This window comes from Bison bison, unplaced genomic scaffold (genome assembly GCF_000754665.1).
Source record: "Bison bison bison isolate TAMUID 2011002044 unplaced genomic scaffold, Bison_UMD1.0 scf7180017853849, whole genome shotgun sequence".
Lineage (NCBI taxonomy): Eukaryota > Metazoa > Chordata > Mammalia > Artiodactyla > Bovidae > Bison > Bison bison.
Window position 1 is genome coordinate 65,770 of NW_011484422.1, and position 10,998 is coordinate 76,767.

The 10,998-nt window shown below is 38.7% G+C and overlaps 1 protein-coding gene across 1 annotated transcript in view; it reads left to right on the forward strand.

Moving 5' to 3' along the window:
* The window catches only part of LOC104999851 (ovostatin homolog 2-like), a 51,705-nt gene that overhangs the window by 25,084 nt on the left and 15,623 nt on the right, over positions 1–10,998 (forward strand). The window contains 8 exon segments of the mRNA XM_010855474.1: positions 1,463–1,633; positions 3,313–3,461; positions 4,093–4,095; positions 5,560–5,649; positions 6,096–6,324; positions 6,888–7,017; positions 9,464–9,582; positions 10,570–10,621. Of these exon segments, the coding sequence (XP_010853776.1) occupies positions 1,463–1,633; positions 3,313–3,461; positions 4,093–4,095; positions 5,560–5,649; positions 6,096–6,324; positions 6,888–7,017; positions 9,464–9,582; positions 10,570–10,621 (943 nt within the window).

Here is a 10,998-nt window from a genome sequence, read left to right on the forward strand (position 1 = left end):
TGAGCTTTAAGCCAACTTTTTCACTCTCCACTTTCACCTTCATCAAGAGGCTTTTGAGTTCCTCTTCACTTTCTGCCATAAGGGTGGTGTCATCTGCATATCCGAGGTTATTGATATTTCTCCCGGCAATCTTGATTCCAGCTTGTGCTTCTTCCAGTCCAGCGTTTCTCATGATGTACTCTGCATAGAAGTTAAATCAGCAGGGTGACAATATACAGCCTTGATGTACTCCTTTTCCTATTTGGAACCAGTCTGTTGTTCCATGTCCAGTTCTAACTGTTGCTTCCTGACCTGCATATAGGTTTCTCAAGAGGCAGGTCAGGTGTTCTGGTATTCCCATCTCTTTCAGAATTTTCCACAGTTTATTGTGATCTACACAGTCAAAGGCTTTGGCATAGTTAATAAAGCAGAAATAGATGTTTTTCTGGAACTCTCTTGCTTTTTCAATGATCCAGCGGATGTGGGCAATTTGATCTCTGGTTCCTCTGCCTTTTCTAAAACCAGCTTGAACATCTGGAAGTTCACGGTTCAATATATACACTACTATATATAAAATCGGAGAAGGCAATGGCACCCTACTCCAGTACTCTTGCCTGGAAAATCCCATGGATGGAGGAGCCTGGTAGGCTGCAGTCCATGGGGTCGCTAAGAGTCGGAGAGGACTGAGCAACTTCACTTTCACTTTTCACTTTCATGTATTGGAGAAGGAAATGGCAACCCACTCCAGTGTTCTTGCATGGAGAATCTCAAGGACGGGGGAGCCTGGTGGGCTGCTGTCTATGGGGTCACACAGAGTCGGACACGACTGAAGTGACTTAGCATAGCATAACATAGCATATATAAAATAGGTAATTTATAAGACCCTGCTGTATAGCACAGGAAACGCATCTCAATACTCTGTAATGGCCTATATTAGAAAAGAATCTGAAAAAAAAGTGAATATATGTATATGTGTAATTTAATCACTTTGCTATATACCTGAAACTAACACAACATTGTAAATTAACTATACTCCAATAAATTTTTTTTAAATCATATATGAGCAATTATATATTATATGTTACTAGAATATATGCTTTTCTATTTTTGATAATGAAATTTACATATTGAATAGTTTCTTTTTTGCCTTGGCTGCCTGGAAACAGATTCAGATTTGATTATTATGCTTATTCATGGAAACATAGCAACTTGTCTGTTTTACATGTTTATTTACTTCATTTTACTTGATTTTAAATTTTTTATTTGTTTTTAGTAAATAAATTTTTAAATGGACTCTTTTTCCCTTAAACCATATCAAAATTTAAAACTGAAAATAAATTAAAATGTATAAGGATTATAAAATAATTATGTGTTGATGTATTTTTAAATGAAGAATAAATGGTTATAGCACAAAAAGTTGCCAATTTTGCCACTACAAAAACAATATTTCAAATAATTAGAAACCATGATATTTTTCTTCCAGGTGTACAATATGCTCCCAAATACAGAACTGTATGGTTATTTCTATCGTGGTCTCAACCTTGATGATGGCAAGCTAGACCCTTGCATTCCTCAGAAAGATATGTTTTACAATGGCTTGTATTATATACCTGTAAGCAACCATGGGGATGGAGACATCTATGATATTGTCAAGGTAAGATCATTTTAGGCTTTAAAATTGCTGCATGAGGGGACTTCCCTGGTGGTCCAGTGGTTAAGACTTCACCTTTCAAAGCCAGGGGTGTGGGTTCAATCCCTGGTTGAAAAGCTAAGATCCCAAATGCCTTGAGGCCAATAAAACCCCAAAACATAAAGCAGAAGCAATATTGTAACAAAGTACATAAAGACTTTTAAAATAGTCCACATCAAAAAAATACTTTAAAAAAATTATTGCACATCAATTTTAATCTTAGTTTTCCTAATGCATATCTTGGAGAAGGAAATGACAACCCACTCCAGTATTCTTGCCTGGAAAATTCTGTGGACAGAGGAGCCTGGTGGGTTACAGGCCATGGGGTCACAAAAGAGTCAGACATGACCATGTATGTATGCACCGAATGCAAATCTATGTTTTATTATTTGTGCAGTAAAGAATCTGTCTGCAATGCAGGAGACCTGGGTTTGATCCTTGGGTTGGGAAGATCCCCTGGAGAAGGGAATGGCAACCCACTCCATTATTCTTGCCTGGAGAATGGACAGAAAAGTTTGGTGGGCTACAGTCCGGGGGGGTGGGTCCCAAAAAGTCAGACATGACCAAGTGACTAACACCTCCTTTTCTTTGAGATTGAGGTCAGTAATGTGCTTTACATCACTCAGAAATTGTCTTATAAAGAAGATATTCATTTTTGTTGATTTTTTTTCTCTGTGGAAAAAAAATTATGGGGTGGCTGAAATGATGTTGATGTTAAAGTTAAAACTTGATGTTAGAAGCAATGAGACAATCTTCAAGGTATTGTAATAAATTTTATGCAGAAATCATCAAATCAGGAGGTTAACACAGAGCCTCAGCTCCATTTATACAAAGGCTATCACTGGAATATTCTGAGGCTTCCTAAAAGGGTATTTTTTTAAAAGATTTTTTTTTAATGTGGACCTTTTTTTTTAGTCTTTATGGAATTTGTTACAATACTGCTTCTGTTTTATGTTTTGGTTTTTCGGCCACAAGGTATATGGGATCTTAGCTCTTCGACCAGGGATCAAACTGACACCCCCTGCACTGGAAGGCAAAGTCTTAACCACTGGATCACTGGGGAATTCCCTAAAGGAATCTTTATGATTGAAGTCTGCTGGGGCTGCTGCTAAGTCGCTTCAGTCGTGTCCAATTCTGTGCGACCCCATAGACGGCAGGCCACCAGACTCCTCTATCCCTGGGATTCTCCAGGCAAAAATACTAGCATGGGTTGCCACCACAGCTATAGAAAGAAAGGGGAATAGAATCAGACATTTTCTTTCAAGTCCCAGAGCTCCAATTTACTGGCTGTGTCTCATACACATATGTTCATGTGTGTGTGTGATGTTAATTAAGGCAACGATAACATCTCATAAATATTTGTCCCTTAAAATCAAATGGAGAATAATGTAAAACCCTCAGCAAAATCGCAGAACACAAGTGCTGAATAATCATAATGATTATCATGTTTCCTCCAATTTTAGAGACTTCACATATCAAAGACAGGTGACTTGACTTGTAATATACCAGACCCTTGCTTGCTAGCAAAGAAAACATGTATATTTATCATATATTTTTTTAATTATAATACAGTTGATGACTTTTTTTAAGGTCTTGTATAAAGAGACTGCTCAACTTTTCCTTTGCTATTTATTTCTTTGAAGGATATGGGTCTGAAAGTCTTCACCAATCTCCATTACCGGAAACCAGAAGTATGTTCAACAGAGACAAGCATGCCATACCGTGGGCCGCTCTATCTAGAATCGGGAGGATATGCATCCATGTACAGTGCCCCATTGAAAATTGCATGTAGGTAACCTGGAATTGGCGGGGGGTGGGGGGGGTTGGTTAAAAGGATTCATGGAATTGGTTGTATTTTGTATGACTATCCAAAACTGAGATTTTTACATGTGCAATATGTCATGTGTTTGTCTACGACTATACATCCGACTTCCCTGGTGGCTCAGACGGTAAAGCGTCTGTCTACAATGCGGGAGACCTGGGTTTGATCCCTGGGTCAGGAAGATTCCCTGGAGAAGGAAATGGCAACCCACTCCAGTACTCTTGCCTGGAAAATCCCATGGATGGAGGAGCTTGGTGCAGGCTACTGTCCATGGGGTCGCAAAGAGTCGGGCACGACTGAGCGACTTCACTTCACATACATCCTGCAGCTGAATAAAGCAGAATAAGGTAAGTGGGAATGATATTAGCTAAAAGGAAGAATTCACTTCAGGTATGAGAGGAAGTTTATTTTTATGGTAGAACACAACAGCAGAAATGTACAGGAGGGCAATCATAATGATAGGAGGAGATGCCCTTATTATGTGTAGATCAGAATACATAGTTCAAGGCAGAGAGCATTCTGATTCTCAGATGACCAAACAGCAGGCATCAGAGAAATGTGTTCAAATACCCATCCATTTTTGGCTTCCCTGGTGATGCAGGGGGTACGTGTTCAATCCCTGATGGGGGAACTAAGATCCCATAAGCCATGTGGCATGGCCAAAAAATAGGAAAAAAGAATGCCAAATATAAAAAAGAATGTATATGTGTGTGTGTGTGTGTGTGTGTGTGTGTGTGTGTGTGTATAAAAGAGTCAGTTTATTGTATAGAAGAAAGTAACCCAGCATTGTTAATCAACTATACTTCAGTTTAAAAACAGAAGTTTTTTTAATGCCAAATATAGCCCAAAGGCCAAGGAAACAAAAAAAATGTTCTTCAGAAATTAGCAATGTTACTGTTGGTGGGAATGTAAATTGATACAGCCACTATGGAAGACGGTATGGAGATTCCTTTAAAAACTAGGAATAAAACCACCATATGAAACAGCAATCCCAATCCTAGGCATATACTCTGAGGAAACCAAAATCAAAAAAGACACATGTATCCCATTGTTCATTGTAGCACTATTTACGATAGCTAGAACATGGAAGCAACCTAGATGTCCATCAATAGATAAATGGATAAAGAAGTTGTGGTACATATACAGAATGGAATATTACTCAGCCATAAAAAGAAACACATTTGAGTCGGTTCTGATGAGGTGGATGAACCTAGAAGCTATTATACAGAGTAAAGTGAGTCAGAAAGAGAAAGATAAATATCATATTCTAACACATATTTACAGAATCTAGAAAAATGGTACTGAAGAATTTGTTTACAGGGCAGCAGTGGAGAAGCAGACATGGAAAATAGACTTATGGACACAGGGAGAGGGAAGGAGAGGGTGAGATGGATGGAAAGAAGAACATGGAAACTTACATTACCGTATGTGAAATAAATAGCCAACGGGAATTTGCTGTATGGCTCAGGAAACTCAAACAGGGGCTCTGTATCAACCTAGAGGGGTGGGATGGGGAGAGGGAGGGGAGGGAGGTTCAAAAGGGAGGGGATATATGTATACCTATGGCTGATTCATGTTGAGATTTGACAGAAAACAGCAAAATTCCATAAAGCACGTATCCTTCAATAAATTAAAAAAAAAAGAAATTAGCAATGTTAATGTCATTAGAAACTTTAGTCATTAGGATGATGGAATTGGCCAATACCAAATTGTTTCCTGGCAGACACCAGAATGTCAGACGAGAAACACCATTCAATAAATAGACATGACTTTCTCTAAATTTGACCCTGGAGGAAAAATGTTGGATGATGTGTGTGTGTGTGTGTGTGTGTGTGTGTGTGTGTGTGTGTTGCTCTTATTTTAATAACGGGACTGATTTGAGCATCAAAACACTGACATTTAGGCTGAGATGTACGTTTATTGACACTGAGACCCAGCAGCAACCCCTATATCATGTCCCACTAAGCATGTGCGGTCAGAGACATAGCTTATGGATGTGTCATTGGAACGTTTTTTATTCTCTCTCTTTAAAACATTTCTCTTTTCTTTTAGCTAGTGAAGTCACAAGGGAGAATTTTGACTCCATAGAACGGGTTATAATTGAAACAGTAAGAACAAACTTTCCGGAAACATGGATTTGGGACCTGGTCAGCATTGAGTAAGCTTTTAAGTTTTCTTTCCTATATATCTTTATTTCTATTTTCTTTTTGTCTTTATTTCCTAAACTTTATTTCTGAGTATATAAAGAAGAACCATGTCAGTAAAATACAAAACACCATTCATTTGTATGTACTGACCACATATTTTATTTTACTTTTCCTCTAGTACTGTTTCTTGTCTGTCATTTCATGCAGATAGATGCAAGCTGCATGAATTAGAAAAAATAATGTGTTTAGAGAAATGTGACCTTTTTAAGATTAAATTTTAGCTGGATTTAGAAATCCAGCTCTCAAAATACTGATCTAACACCCTGACAAAGATCTAATGATACTGATCTATGGCTCATTTTTAACCTTCAGTTAATACTTTTTTGTTTGCTCTGGATTAAATTTAGGTTCCTGGTTTAGACAAAGGATGCATTTTACCTATAATCTCTCTTTGTAGCTCCTCCGGTTCAGCAAATCTTTCATTCACCATCCCTGATACTATAACCCAATGGGAAGCAAGTGGCTTCTGTGTGAACGGTGAGGCTGGATTTGGCATTTCATCAATAGCTTCTCTGGAAGCCTCCCAACCTTTCTTTGTTGAAATAACCTCCCCCTCTTCAGTTGTTCGGAATGAACGGTCTGATCTGATTGTCAGTGTCTTCAGCTACCTGAATACCTGTGTAGAGGTAAATTATTCCCTTTGATCTGGAGTCAAAATCTAACAAGGCCAAGAGATTTCTTGAATGTTGCCATATTCTTTTTTTTCTCAAATACAAAATGGTACTATAGAGTCATAAGATTTTTCCTCAAACAAAAACAGTTGCTAGGGTTTCCCTGGCAGTCTAGTAGTTAAGGTTTTGCCTTCCAATGCAGGAGGTAAGGGTTCAATTCGTGGTCTGTGAGAGAAGATCCCACATGCTTCATAGCCAAAAAAACAAAACATAAAACAGAAGCAATGTTGTAACAAATTCGATAAAAACTTTTAAAAAATGGTCCACATCAAAAAAAAAAACTTTGAAAAGCAAACAAAAATTTGCTTTAATTCACAGCAGTGATTTAAATACTGCTATAAGAAAGTCATTTTATAGTAAGTGTTATGCCAGATTTGTCTTCTTATGAGAGGAGTCATTTGTATCATTTATTTTTGATGATATAAAACAAGTAAAGTAGAATTTTCTCAAGATTGGAGGAGGAATAGTGACAGCAAAATATTTAAAGTGCTGCTCTCACTTCATGACTGTTATTTTAGATTTTCACTCAACTAGAAGCATCTCAGGATTTTGAGGCAGATATCAGTACCCCTAAAGACAACAGCAGTGAGATTATCCAAGCTTCAGAGAAAAAGACATATGTCTGGACTGTTACTCCTAAGAAGCTGGGTAAGTAACTATGTGTCCATGCCAATCTCTCCTGAAAAACCAGTCTATTTTTATTGCCTAAGAGAAGGCATTGGCAACCCACTCCAGTACTCTTGCCTGGAAAATCCCATGGACGGAGGAGCCTGGTAGTCGCTAAGAGTCCCATACGACTGAGCGACTTCACTTTCACTTTTCACTTTCATGCATTGGAGAAGGAAATGGCAACCCGATCTAGTGTTCTTGCCTGGAGAATTCCAGGGACGGCGGAGCCTGGTGGGCTGCCTTCTATGGGGCCGCACAGAGTCGGACATAGCTGAAGCGACTTAGCATCAGCAGCAGCAGCTGTTTCCCTTAAATCCTCTATACAGAGATAACTTTATCCCTCACATTTGAAATTTCTGTTTTTAAAAATTCTCATTTTTTTAGGGTCTCAATTAAAATCCTGTTTTATAATCTAATTTCTGGTTTTGCTAATGCTTATGTGGAGCAAACCCATCCTCCATTTGTTTAAAAGCAGAATGTGATTGAAATACAATGCAAGGCTAATTTGCATTACCCATCAAGTCCATGTATCATAACCCAAGTGAAAACCATATTTTCATTAATGCTGCTCAGTTTCTTCACTTCTCATTTGCTTCTTCACTTGCCATCAGGAACTCATGTTACCTAAACAAAAATTGCTCCTCAATCTCAATGATTGCCAGGATTTGTAAATCTACTAGATGTGTTATGAGACAACCAAAACACTGAACACTCAGATGGGAATTAAACACAGAGAAGACTACAGTCTCAATGCATAGATTATCTGCAATATAGAAAACTAAATTTGACAATATCTTGTTAAAAATACAAGGGAAGGGAAAAGTTAAAAAGAATCTAGTAAACAAGAATTATAGATGTAGTAGACACATTCTCATCATTATCACTAATATCAAAAAGTAAAATTTCCTTTATTTCATATCCTGTATTTATTATATTCCTTTAGCAATACAGAGTAATTTATGAGATCACTTTAATTCACCTGACATTGGTCTGCATAAGACTAGTTTTCCTATTAGATTTTAAGTTTCTCAATTTCTCTAGCTATACAAGGTTTTCAAAAATCTTCCGCTGGCAATTGAGATAGAATACTGTACTGACTTGTATGGTTTTATGGCTTTAAGAGGAGGACACAGTTCTAAGAGTGGAGTGTCAAAAATCTATCTTAAAAAAGAAACAAAACACACTAACAAAAAATAAGAACAGTGTATTGGTTATGCATAGGTATATAATGGCAACCCACTCCAGTACTCTTGCCTGGAAAATCCCATAGACAGAGGAGCATGGTAGGCTACAGTCCATGGGATCGAAAAGAGTTGGACACGACTGAGCAACTTCACAATAGGCATACAGATAATATGAAACTAAAAGTATTGTATTTTTTATTTCTCTAATTTTCACAGGAAAATTGGAGATCCATTTTAATTATGATCTATGATATCACTTCCCAGTGACTCCCCAGGTGGTTTCCCAGATAGGGCTTCCTTGGTGGTGCTAGTAATAACGAATCCACTTGCCAATGCAGGAGACATAAGAGAGGTAAGTTCTATCCCTGGGTCAGGAATATCTCTGAAGAAGGAAATGGCAATCCACTCCAGTATTCTTGCCTGGAAAATTCCATGGACAGAGGAGCCTGGTGGGCTACACAGTCCATGGCAGGCACAAAGAGGTAGACACGACTGAACCGACTTAGCATGCACGCACGTATGGTGTAAGGAAAGAAAAGGAAAGTGAAGTCACTCAGTCGTGTCCGACTCTTTGCGACCCCATGGACTGTAGCCTACCAGGCTCCTCTGTCCATGGGATTTTCCAGGCAAGAGTACTGGAGTGGACTGCCATTTCCTTCTCCACGGGATATTCCCGACCCAGGGATCGAACCCAGGTCTTCCGCATTGTAGACAGACGCTTTACTGTCTAAGCCACAGGGAGTTAAAAACAATAGATGCCCTGTTAACATTTGATTTTAATTCAATGCCCTTTCCACTATGTTGTAGTTTACTGTTTTTGTTTGTTCAATCTCAAAAAAAAAGTTAGAAGGCCTAGTTTTCTGATTTTATGCCCCTATATTGTCATATGTAAACTTTAAAAGCAATCCATATCAAGGAATTTGCTCAGTTGGCTTTGCAGAATATTCTCTTTTTTCCCACAAAAAAGAGAATATTCTGCAAAGCCAACATTTTCCACACTTTCTTAAGTTCTAGTTAGGTAAGTGAATCAATTACTTCATGTAAGGAATCTTGAAAGAGATAGAAAAGGACATCATATTATCTCCAGGCAGGAGAAAGAATGAGTTATTTTGGTCCAAGCATAAATATGATGATAAGATTCGGTTTGTCTGATTCAAGAAGTGATTTATAGACTTTTAATCATGTCCTTTCACAGAAGGGGCCAGTGGTCAATGTAATTTATATTTGGGAATGTTTTTCAGGTAAAGTGAATATCACTGTAGTTGCTGAGTCCAGGCAAAATAGTGCTTGCCCAAATGAAGCACCTGAGAGGCAGAACCTGAACTGGAAAGATACTGTGATCAAAAGTCTGTTGGTACAGGTAAGCACATGCAAAACTATCAAGCCCTTCCACGTACAAAATAGAGAGTACCATGGGCTTCCCAAGTGGTGCTAACGGGAAAGAACCCACCTGCCAATGCAGGAGTCGTAAGAGACTCATGTTCCATCCCTGGGTTGAGAAGATCTCCTGGAGGAGGAAATGGCAACCCACTCCAGTGTTCTTGCCTGAAGAATCCCAATGACAGAGGAGCCTGGCGGGCTACCCTACAGTCCATAGGGTCACAAGAGATGGACACGAGAAGTGACTTAGCATGCATGCAATAGGTTAAATAATAAAGGACATTCTCTGTAAAGAGACTTAATTGACCGTAATTGCTGTTGACAAACAGTTGGACATGACTGAGCAACTAACACTTTCACTCTCACTATTGACACAAGATATGCCATTTTAAATAAATTAAAATGGCAATAAAATTCATCCATTCTTTAATCAACACTTAACCCAGGATAGAAAAGTGTAACTCGTGAAACAGGCTTAGATTTTTTGTTTGCTCCTGACTCATGATGCTTCCTATACACCTGACCCTCTTCCCTCTCTTCCTTTAACTGACTCTCAAATCCAAGAGACAGGCCTGCCTGTGCAGGCCTCATCATCCTCTAAAAGAATCACTGCTTGTCAATGGCATCCTCTCACCTCACCTTTTGGCATGTTCTTACTTTGCAAAACACTTTTGTTTGTCTACTGGAGAAGCTGGACAGTGCCAGGGAAACTGAGTTTGTTCCACTAAGACACTGAAGTTATCTCCATCCCTCAAAGAACTATGGGAACACAGAGCCAAAGTGGGTGTTGGTAACATACAGTGACTTGCAGATATAAACAGAAGGGGACAATGAATGGATCTTCTCCAGCGACAACCATGAGCCAGCCGTGCCTATGTAAGCTGACACGTGGTTGCTTTTTCTGTGTGGAAAGATGACCCAGACCCCTGACTTTATGCTTCTTTCTGTTTACTTTACTCTTTGATAGCCTGAAGGTATTGAAAAAGAGATGACTCAAAGTTTCCTTATCTGTACACAAGGTAAGAGGATCTTTTCTTTTTTAACTTTTTTATCTTGTACTGGGGTATAGCCAGTTAACTTATATGCAGAGTACATCATGAGAAAGGCTGGGCTGGAAGAAGCATAAGCTGGAATCAAGATTGCTGGGAGAAATATCAATAACCTCAGATATGCAGATGACACCACCCTTATGGCAAAAATGAAGAGGAACTAAGAAGCCTCTTGATGAAAGTGAAAGAAGAGAGTGAAAAAATTGGCTTAAAGCTCAACATTCAGAAAACAAAGATCTTGGCATCTGGTCCCATCACTTCATGGGAAATAGATGGGGAAACAGTGGAAACAGTGTCAGACTTTATTTTTCTGGGCTCCAAAATCACTGCAGATGGTGACTGCAGCC